We start from the raw sequence: 10,000 nt of genomic DNA, 5'->3' as shown, positions 1-10,000 counted from the left end.
GAAAGCATATTTGGAAGCTTCAATGCATTAGAAATTCTGTGGTACAAAAAAATAAGAAAAAAAGTAATAATAATAGTTGTAATAACAATAATCATAATAATAAAGATGGTATATGCAAGATGCTATCCACATCTTCCAACTAAATAAGTATCCCAATCTCGTATGTCCTACAATCTGAATAACGAAAAAAATAATTTCAAAAGTGCAGATTTAGACAAAAGAAATGGGAGACACTATTAAACCTACTGTTAGTAATGAAGATTCAAAACAAGGGATGTTCTACCTTAATTAATCTTTAAACCATATTGGGAACTTTGACAACTATCTGTATCACAGTTCATGCATAATCAGTGCCTGTCGAACAGAGCACGGAACATGGACTGGGACGTCCTTCCCTTGTGTCCTCCATAAACCTCGCTCTTCTGCTAGTACAGCAAAATAGACAATCTGTAAACGAGTTGCATCACTCGACGATCCTTTCTCATCGAGCGACGCCAAATACAGCTGAGCCTACTTCGTCCTAATCCACTTACAGTAAACATTTACTGCTTTAATATAATGTAAGCACATTACAAACTTCTGCTTTCCCCCAAAAATAAGCTCTTCTATCAGCACTTATCCTAGGGTAGTTGAATGTAAAAATACTCAAACCTTGTGAGGCTCGTGTTTGGACAAAAGTGCCTCCAGCAGCCTCAACTTCGCTTTTGCGTGCTTGTAATCCAGGTAAGTCTGCTCCATGGGTCCCCGGTCCTCCTTCTGGACCTTCCTCCCCATGTCCCTCTCGAAGTTCTCCTCGAACTCGCGCAGTGCTCGCCGGAGCTTCTTCTTCTCGTCGCGCGCCTCCTTCTTCCTCTCCCGCAGCTCGCTCAGGGGCAGCGCGTGGAGGTCCCCGAGGGGCACGCCCCGCCGGGTGTCCTTCGGATCGTCGCCGGGCATCGTCGTGGTCGTCGTTGTCGTGGTGGTGGTCTGTGGCGCCTCGAAGACGGGGGATTCGAACACGGGCGGGGTGGAGGGCGGGGAAGGTGGCAGGGAGATCTTCTCGATTTCGTCGCCTTGCAGCGACCCCCGGTGCTGGGGCGAGGCCAGCGTGAAGTCCATCGCTTCGTGCTCCAAGATCGGGGCCAGCTCCACCATGTTCTCCTTGGCTCTCTGGTGGAAAAAGAACATATAATAAGAAACTGTATCATCACATGGCGTAGACAGAAGGACACCATTCTGACAAAGAAATACGCCACGCCGGCCAGCAACCGGCCACTCACCGAACTCGATCTCATGACAATCCTCTTGACTTGGCGGTATCTGTCGTACAGGGGCCGTGCTAGGTCTCTGTCCTCTCTCGTGGTGGGTCGTCCGTGAACCGACTCATAGTAGAGGAGCGCCTTCTGCAGGGCGGTCTTCTCCTCCTGCATCTCCGTCTTGTTCATGTTGGTGAGTTCCATGGGGCGTCCCATGGCCGTCCTCTTCTCTCGCAGTCTGTCCTCCACCTGGCGGATGGTGTCTGCCGTGCCGGAGGTGTTCTTGGGCCTGGCGTTGGGGTTGGTCGACTCCTGGCACCGAAGCAGCGACAGGGGGAACACCGTTGGCACCGACATCATGCCAGCGACGTCGTCCTTCATCTCTGCAAAGGGAAAGGGAAAATTATAGCCCATGTTGAAGAGCCAGGGGCGCGGACGGCCACACCAACTACTTCACACAACAGGAAAGAGGGAGACGGGAAGGAAAAGCGCGCGCCACTCACGTTTGAGTTCCTTGCGGGCCTTGCTGAGCTCGCTCATGTACTTCTTGATCTCTTTGTGCTTCATCTTCTCACTGTGCGAAGGGCGGTAGCCGAAGGCCGACTCGAATTCCTCCTCGTAGCGCTTGATCTTCTTCTTGATGGAGTTGATGTTCTTCATGAGGATCTTGACCGCCCCTTGGCCCGGCGGCGTCTTGTAGTCCTCGGACCCGATGGCGGGACCCACGTCCTTGAACGCCTCCGAGGCGCGCGGCGACAGGATGATGTCGTCCTCGTCGCTGCGATACCAGTTGCTCTGCATTGTGCTCTCGTCGTCGAAGCGGCTGCGGACGGTTCGGAAACGAGAGTTAGTTTTCCCTTGCCAAACAACAGTTCGCACATTTCCATTTATTTATTCGTTTAACCTAGTAACACAGAAACGGCCTCCCTTGACCACATTTCAGGAGCAGGGGATCGAGAGGGCCTCACCTGTAGCGGGGCGCAGTGCGGTGCCACGAGTCGCAGTGGGAGGCCTCGCGCATGCCCCACGAGCCGCGGTCGCTCGTCACGGGCTCGCCGGCGTTCAGCAGCTCGCTCAAGCCCAGCGATGGCTCGCGCTGGAAGGAAACAGGAGATGTAAGAACACGAGTAAGACAGATAGCAAGTGTACTTTCAAGAGGTGTAATAATCCATTTTAACTAATAAATCAATCTATGAAACTTAATATTTCAACATGAAATATAACTTGACATAATTAACCCACACACACACACACACACACATACGTCCTCTTCTTTCATCCTTTCCACTCCAGAGGCGAACCTTCCTCCTCCTTTCCGCAATCCCACTTCACTCCACTTGCCGACCCACACAACCCAAATCAACCATGGACTCTCGCTGCCCCTCCCCCTCCCTTCCCCCTCCCCCACGCCACAGTCAACAGTCAGCCGCCTCCTCCCTCCACTCACACTGACTGGCGACGCGGGCCTGACGGACTGGATAGCTGGCTGGCACGACACGACGTCCGAGGGCACGGGGTCGTAGCGGGTCGGCTCTTCATCCTCGGACGTCAACGCCCTCAGGTAGGACGATGACCTCTCGTCGTCCTCCGAAGACTGGCAGCGAGTGCTACTGTCCTGCAATGGCCCAAGGAGGTTTTCTCGTTAGCCATCTATTTATTTCTTTTTAATTGTTAATTTTATTTGGGTTTTGGATTGTTTTATAAGGAGGGAGAGAGAAAGAACTAGCATGATGACATTTAAACCCCTTAGATTGTATTTCTTTTCCGCGTGATCCTGTTCGCGCCTTTGTTCTCGGGAAACTTCGCTGGTGGTCAGTTCCTTTCTTTAAATCGAGTGACTCACATTCCGTAGATACGAAAGATAGTATTTTAAAAAAAACAGGAAATCTTGACGAGTACTAAAATAGAACTGAAACATGCAAGGGGAAGGAAGGAAAGGAAGAAAGGAGGAAGAGAAAGAGAGAGAGACCTTACAAATTCAGCTTAAGGTTTCTGACGGGGGTCAAGTCAGCAACTTCCAAAATTACTTGAAGCTCTTACACGATTACCGGAAGCACCCCCCCCCCTCCCCTTCTGCACGCACACCTACGCAAACATACATATGTACTCCCACTCGCACTCTCTCACACACACACGCACGCACGACGCACACACACACACACACACACACACACACACACACAAACACACACACACACACACACACACTCACTCATTAAACCATTCTAATTCTAACTGTTTTCCCTAAAGACCGTTATCGTTCAATACACTCATTTTCTGCCGAGTGTAATTACGGGCACGCAAAGGCTGTATTTGAGGAAGTGGACACGACTGAACTATTTCACTTTATTTAATTGTCTTGGTACTGTTGTTATTAGGTCATTGGACATGGCACTCGATTGGATTCTGTTTACTTTAATGCAGCTCTTCATTATCATTTTTATTACTATTGTTGATATTTGGCAATCTGTATACACAGCATAAGTTAAAGATAGTGAGAGAGATATAAACAGCAACAACGAAATTAAAAAAAATATATATATATATATATATATATATATATATGTATATATATATATATATATATATATATAAAGGCAGTCAACGAAGAGAAAAAAAAAAAAAAGTTATCAAGCGATAAAATCATTATATAAATTATATAAAGTTATCAAGCGACGAAATCATTATATGAATTATATAACAATCACGAAGACAGAATAATAATAGCGGAGAAACCAAACGAAACAGGACTGACTGGCCAGCCACGAGTGCTCTCCTTGTTCTCCCCCCTCCCCCCCTCCCCCCCTTTCCTCCCACTAACCCCGCCTAAAATTAGCACCAGAGAAGGCACTTAAGCACACTTAAAGCACACGCACACGCACACACGCGCACACACACACACACACACACACACACACACACACACACACACGTGTACCCCCCCCCCCTCCTTCCTATCCACACATGTATACCCAATCCCCCCCCCCCCCCCTCCGTTCGGAAACTGGTGAGAACTGCTTATTCATCGCGAAACAGGAAGGCTCGCGCTGCCCTGAAAGGCTGTTGTGTTTTGTGAATGTTCCCTTTCCCTTTTCTTTCCTTTTCTTCCCTTTCTTCGTCTTTCTTCTATTTCTTCGTCTTTCTTCTTCTTCTTCTTCTTCTTCTTCTTCTTCTTCTTCTTCTTCTTCTTCTTCTTAGTCTTTTATTTCTTCGTCTTCCTTCTTCTTCTTCTTCTTCTTCTTCTTCTTCTTCTTCTTCTTCTTCTTCTTCTTCTTCTTTTTCGTCTTCTTCTTCTTCTTCTTCTTCGTTAGGTTAGGCCTTCGTCTTCGTTTTCGTCTTCGTCTTCGTCTTCGTCTTCGTCTTCGTCTTCGTCTTCGTCTTCGTCTTCTTTTCCTCTTTCGTGTTTTCCTTCCTTTTCTCCTTCGTTGTCTTCTTCCCTTTCCTCCCCCTTCCCTGCACTAACCCTTATCTCATTTTCCAAATCCTCCTCTCTCTCCCCTTCTGTTCCTTCTTCCTACGCTGCCACTGTGCCTCCTCTCCATTCGCTCGTCCTACTCATCTCCATCACCATCCTTATCCTTATCCTGAACGTTATCCTTAATCGTCCTCCTCCCCATCCCTCCTCCTCCTCCTCCTCCTCCTCCTCCTCCTCCTCCTCCTCCTCCTCTTCCTCCTCCCCCCCCCCTCCTCCTCTTCCTCCTCCCCATCCCCCCCTCCTCCTCTTCCTCCTCTCCATCCCCCCTCCTCCTCTTCCTCCTCCCCATCCCCCCTCCTCCTCTTCCTCTTCCCCCCCTCCTCCTCTTCCTCCTCCCCATCCCCCCTCCTCCTCTTCCTCCTCTTCATCCCCCCTCCTCCTCTTCCTCTTCCCCCCCTCCTCCTCTTCCTCCTCCCCATCCCCCCCTCCTCCTCTTCCTCCTCCCCATCCCCCCCTCCTCATCTTCCTCATCTTCCTCCTCCTCCCCATCCCCCCTCCTCCTCTTCCTCCTCCCCCCATCCCCCTCCCCCCTCCCCCTCCTCCTCCTCCTCCTCCTCCTCCTCCTCCTCCTCCTCCTCCTCCTCCTCCTCCTCCTCCTCCCCCTCCCCCTCCCCCTCCCCCCCCTCCTCCTCCTCCTCCTCCTCCTCCTCCTCCTCCTCCTCCTTCCCTCCTCCCCCCTTCTCCCCAAAACTTCGAAAATAGACCAAGGAAGTGTATTTCTCGGAAGGGAGAAAGAGGAGGAAGAAAAAAAAAGAAGAAAGAAGGGGAGTGAGAGGAAGGGGAGAAGGATTAAGACATTGAGAGAGAGAGAGAGAGAGAGAGAGAGAGAGAGAGAGAGAGAGAGAGAGAGAGAGAGAGAGAGAGAGAGAGAGAGAGAGAGAGAGAGAGAGAGAGAGAGAGAGAGAGAGAGAGAGAGAGAGAGAGAGAGAGAGACAGTGAGAGAAAAAAAAATATGTCAGAAGATCAAGGCGGACATGGCAAGAAAAGTAAGACGCAGGAAGAGAAAGAATTATAAAACAATCTCAAGTCGCGCACTAAGGTAAATCGGCGAGCTTTCCGCCATTGCGTTTGGCCGGTCACAGAAGGTAGACGAGAATAAAAAATGAGGAGGGGTGCCAGGGAAGGGAGGGGAGGGGAGGGGAGGGGAGGGGAGGGGAGGGGAGGGGAGGGGAGGGGAGGGGAGGGAGTAGGGAGAGGGTAAGGGATAGAGAAGGTGGGGAGGGAGTGGGGGGAGTAGGGAAGGGGTAGAGAAGGGGGGAGGGAGTGGGGAGGGTGTAGAAAAGGGAGGGGGAGGGAGAAGGGAGGGGGGAGGGGATAGAAAAGGGGAATGAAGGGAGGAGGGGTGGAGGTAGAGAAGGGGAAGGGGAGGGGGGTAAAGCAGGGGAGGGAATAGAGCAGCGAAAGTGAGAGGGAGCGGAAGGGAAAGAGAAGGTGAGAGGAACACGGGCGAGAAGAAACAGCACGAAGGGAGAAAATCGTGAAAGTGAAGGGAATAAGAAAGAGAAGGAAGAGGAGGAGGAGGAGAGGAGATCGAGCGGGGGGTGGGTGGGGGGGGTAGAGTTGGGACAGGTGAGGGGATAAAGAGAGAGGACGGAAAAGAGATAGAGGAGAATGAGAGAAAAAAAAATAATATATAAAAATAAATAACAATAAAAGTACACAAATAAACAAAAAGAAAAAGAAAAACGGACGCTGACGATGAACCGAAAAGGAAAAGGAAAACCGAGGCACTGCCCTGCCCCCCCCACCCCCTTCCTCCTTCCCCCCTCCCTATACACCCCCCCCCCACACACATACACCTTCACACAAACACCTCCTCGTTCTAGTGCCAAGAATGATGCCGCTTGCAAATCGTTGGCACCCTCGGGCTATGTGGAGCAGCGTGAGTGCAAGGTAGGGAGGTAGTTCCACATCCCCCCTTCCTCCCTCCCTCCTTCCTCCCCTCCCCTCCCTCCCCTCTCCCTCCCTCCCCTCTACCTCCCTTTCCCCTCCCTCCCTCCCTTTCCCCTCCCCCTCCCCTCGATGGCTAACACCAACACGTGTGCTGAGGCGAGATAGGGGAGGGGGGGGAGGGGGAGGCGAAAGGGGGGGGGGAGTTGGAGGGGGGTTAAGGGGAAAGGGGGGGCGAGGAAAACAGGGTCAGAAGTTAAGACGGAGAAGACGGGGAAATAAACAAAATAAATGAAATAAATAGAGAGAGAGAGAGAGAGAGAGAGAGAGAGAGAGAGAGAGAACGAAAGCAGAGAGAGTGAGCGAGAGAGAGAGAGAACGAAAGCAGAGAGAGTGAGAGAGAGAGAGAGAGAGAGAGAGAGAGAGAGAGAGAGAGAGAGAGAGAGAGAGAGAGAGAGATAGAAGAAAAAGTGAGAGAAGAAAAAGAGCGAGAAAAAAACAAAACGGAAAACGGGGAACGGAGAGAGAAGTGCCGACGCCCGAAGAGAGCAAATTACACCTGTCACGTACACAGGAACCCACAACCCCCCCTCCCCTCCCTTCCCCTCCCCTCCCCTCTCATTCCGGCGCACGTGGACCCTGCCAACTCAGGGCGAGGGCGCGGGGATGCACAGGAATAGTCGTGCAGGTGCTAAGGGACCATTGTTTACTGCAGCTATGAGTGAGAGTAAAAGGGTTGGGGGAGAGGTTGAGGCGGAGAGGGAGAGGCGGAGGGAGAGGCGGAGGGGGTGGGGGAGAGGGGGAGAGGGAGAGGGTGAGGCGGAGGGGGTGGGGGTGGGGGATAAGGTATGGGAAAGGTGGGAGGGGGGAGAGGAGAGAAGAGGAAAAGGTAGAGGAAGGATGAGATGCAAGGAAGGGCGGATGGAAGGACGGAGATGGAGATGAAGATATTGCGAGAGCGAGAGAGAGAAAGAGAGCGAGAGACCCAGAAATACCAAACAAACAAACAGACGCCATTCCTCACTGGCACAAACAACCGCACCCTCCCCCCCACCCCCTCCCCCTCCCCCAATGCATAGCCGAGCCAAAGATAAACTCGTCCGTACATGGCCCTTTCCCCGCGTCATGAAGTAACTACTGCACTCGTCTGTGTCACGTCTATGCAGCGCTCTCCCCTCCCTCCCCCCTCTTCCCCTCCCCCAAAAATGGAGGGAAGGGAAGAGAAGGGGAGGGATGAGAGAAAAGGTAAAGGGGAAGAATGGAGAAAGGGAGAAGGGGGGGGGGGGGGAGTTGGAAAGGGCAAGGAAACAAGAAAAGGACGATGTGCATGTAGTCTAAAGGTGGATAAATAATCGGTGGGAAGAAAGGGCGGGAGGGAGGGGGGAATGCAGGCGAGATGGAAGGAAGGACGGAGCCAGGAAGGAAGGACGAGCCAGGGGGGTGGGAAAGCAAGGGCCGCGGGGGCGTCGTCCGCCTACCTGTGGGCTGTGGCTGTGGTGCCTCTTCTTGGTCCGCCGCCTCGGCCGCCGCGAGGACTGCGGGTACGAGCGGGGGAACGAGCGCTCGTTCAGACGTCGCTCCTCGTGGCTGTCGTTCACTCCTCCCAGACCTCCTCCTCCTCCTCCTCCTCCTCCTCCTCCTCCTCCTCCGCCGAAGTCCTCCTCTTCCTCCTCCTCGTCGCGCTCGCTCTCGTCGCGCAGGTCGCTCTCGCCGCCGGTCTCCCAGTAGTCCTGCGCCGACACGCAGCTGCTCCCGGGGCTCTGGGGGAGCGACAGGCGGTTGGGGGGGCGGTCGGGGCGCGGCGACGGGCTCCGGAGAGCCGTCTCTTTGGGCTCAGTGTTTGTGTCTATCTATGTGTTGGGTATCGGTCGTGGTGAAGGTGCTTTCTTTGGTCTGTGTGGAGTGACCTAAACTAACAGTCTGTGCGCTTGTTCATCCAAGTCCAAAGAGTCAAGTTTCTCTTTGATTGTGTTTGTGTGTGTGTGTGTGTGTGTGTGTGTGTGTGTGTGTGTGTGTGTGTGTGTGTGTGTGTGTGTGTGTGTGTGTGTGTATTATATATGTATATATGTTATATATACATATGTATGTATATATACATACTTGTATGTATGTATGCGTGTGTATACGTATATATACATATCATATACAAATATACATACATACATATATATATACATATACATTATACATATATATATATATATATTTATATATAGCCCGAGTAGCAAAACCCAGACTGCATATCTTGTCATCTTAATGTATATAATCAACTTATAGTCAACAAATAGTCATTACGTAAGGAAACATCTTTTATTGCCTTCCATTCTCTTTTTTCTCTCTCCCGCAAACACGTCGAGTAATAAAAATCAAGAAGAGAGGAAGAGGGAAGGAGGATGAAAGAGGAAAAAGAGGAGGACGAGAAGGAAGAGGAGGAGGATGAGGAAGGTAAAGGTAAAGATATATACTGAAGTAGAGCAATACTCAAAAATCGATATGAAAATAAAAATCGAAAGAAACAACAAAAACCAAGATCCCCCCCCCCCGAAAAAAGAGGACCCCGAACCCCAAACGAAAAAGCGAATCCAAATAACAAAGATAAATAGAACGAGAGAGGCGGAGGCGAAGGAGTGCCCAGGCGGACGCAGAGGACGCTATCAATCATTCAGATCCATGAACCTTCCTTAAAAAAAAGAAAAAAGAAAAACAAAAAGAAAAGAAACAAAAACAAAAAAAAAGACTGACTCTCTTTCTCTCTCTTTTTTCCTCTCTTTCTCTATCCCTCCCTCCTTCTCTTTCAGTCCTCTCTCTCTCTCTCTCTCTCTCTCTCTCTCTCTCTCTCTCTCTCTCTCTATCTCTCTCTCTCTCTCTCTCTCTCTCTCTCTCTCTCTCTCTCTCTCTCTCTCTCTCTCTCTCTCTCTCTCTCTCTCTGTTCCTCACCTGTGACGTGGCATCCTCGTCTTCGTCTTGCGTGGAGGGCAGAGAGTCGTCCGGCGAGGCGGGTGACAACAGCGGGCCGACACCTGGACCCACCAGCAGCTCCTGTTGGCAGAGAAAGATGGCGGGGTTATTAGGCTGAACATTGTCGCGTGAGGGCTTGCACTTGCACGCATGGAAGGGAGGAAGAAATTGCAAAAGCATGAGGGAGTAATTGGAATAAGGAGGAGGGAGAGGGAGAGAGGGAGGGAGAGAGGGAGGGAGAGAGGGAGGGAGAGAGGGAGGGAGAGAGGGAGGGAGAGAGGGAGGGAGAGAGGGAAGGAGAGAGTGAGAGAGAGAGTGAGGGAGAGAGTGAGGAAGAGAGTAAAGGAGAGAGGGAGGGAGAGAGTGAGAGAGAGAGTAAGAGAGAGAGAGTGAGGGAGAGAGTGAGAGAGAGAGTGAGGGAGAGAGTGAGGGAGAGGGAGAG

At 51.3% G+C, this 10,000-nt stretch overlaps 1 protein-coding gene across 7 annotated transcripts in view; it reads right to left on the bottom strand.

The window, feature by feature from the left end:
• LOC125041596 (protein FAM13A-like) overlaps window positions 1–10,000 on the bottom strand; it is a 34,142-nt gene that overhangs the window by 1,522 nt on the left and 22,620 nt on the right. For 4 of the 7 annotated variants that reach the window (XM_047636650.1, XM_047636654.1, XM_047636649.1 and 1 more), the window contains 7 exons: window positions 9,538–9,639; window positions 8,079–8,360; window positions 2,683–2,850; window positions 2,204–2,331; window positions 1,739–2,058; window positions 1,260–1,618; window positions 1–1,149 (listed from right to left, as the gene is read on the bottom strand). The exon at window positions 1–1,149 is cut by the window's left edge and continues 1,522 nt beyond it. In XM_047636650.1, the coding sequence (XP_047492606.1) occupies window positions 646–1,149; window positions 1,260–1,618; window positions 1,739–2,058; window positions 2,204–2,331; window positions 2,683–2,850; window positions 8,079–8,360; window positions 9,538–9,639 (1,863 nt within the window). In that variant the 3' untranslated portion in view covers window positions 1–645. The remainder of the gene's footprint in view (window positions 1,150–1,259; window positions 1,619–1,738; window positions 2,059–2,203; window positions 2,332–2,682; window positions 2,851–8,078; window positions 8,361–9,537; window positions 9,640–10,000) is intronic. The other 3 variants (XM_047636651.1, XM_047636652.1, XM_047636655.1) reach the window with 3 other exon arrangements.

This window comes from Penaeus chinensis, chromosome 30, assembly GCF_019202785.1.
Source record: "Penaeus chinensis breed Huanghai No. 1 chromosome 30, ASM1920278v2, whole genome shotgun sequence".
In the NCBI taxonomy this organism is placed as follows: domain Eukaryota; kingdom Metazoa; phylum Arthropoda; class Malacostraca; order Decapoda; family Penaeidae; genus Penaeus; species Penaeus chinensis.
The sequence above is the reverse complement of the archived record's forward strand: the minus strand, read 5'-3'. Positions and strand labels throughout refer to the sequence as shown.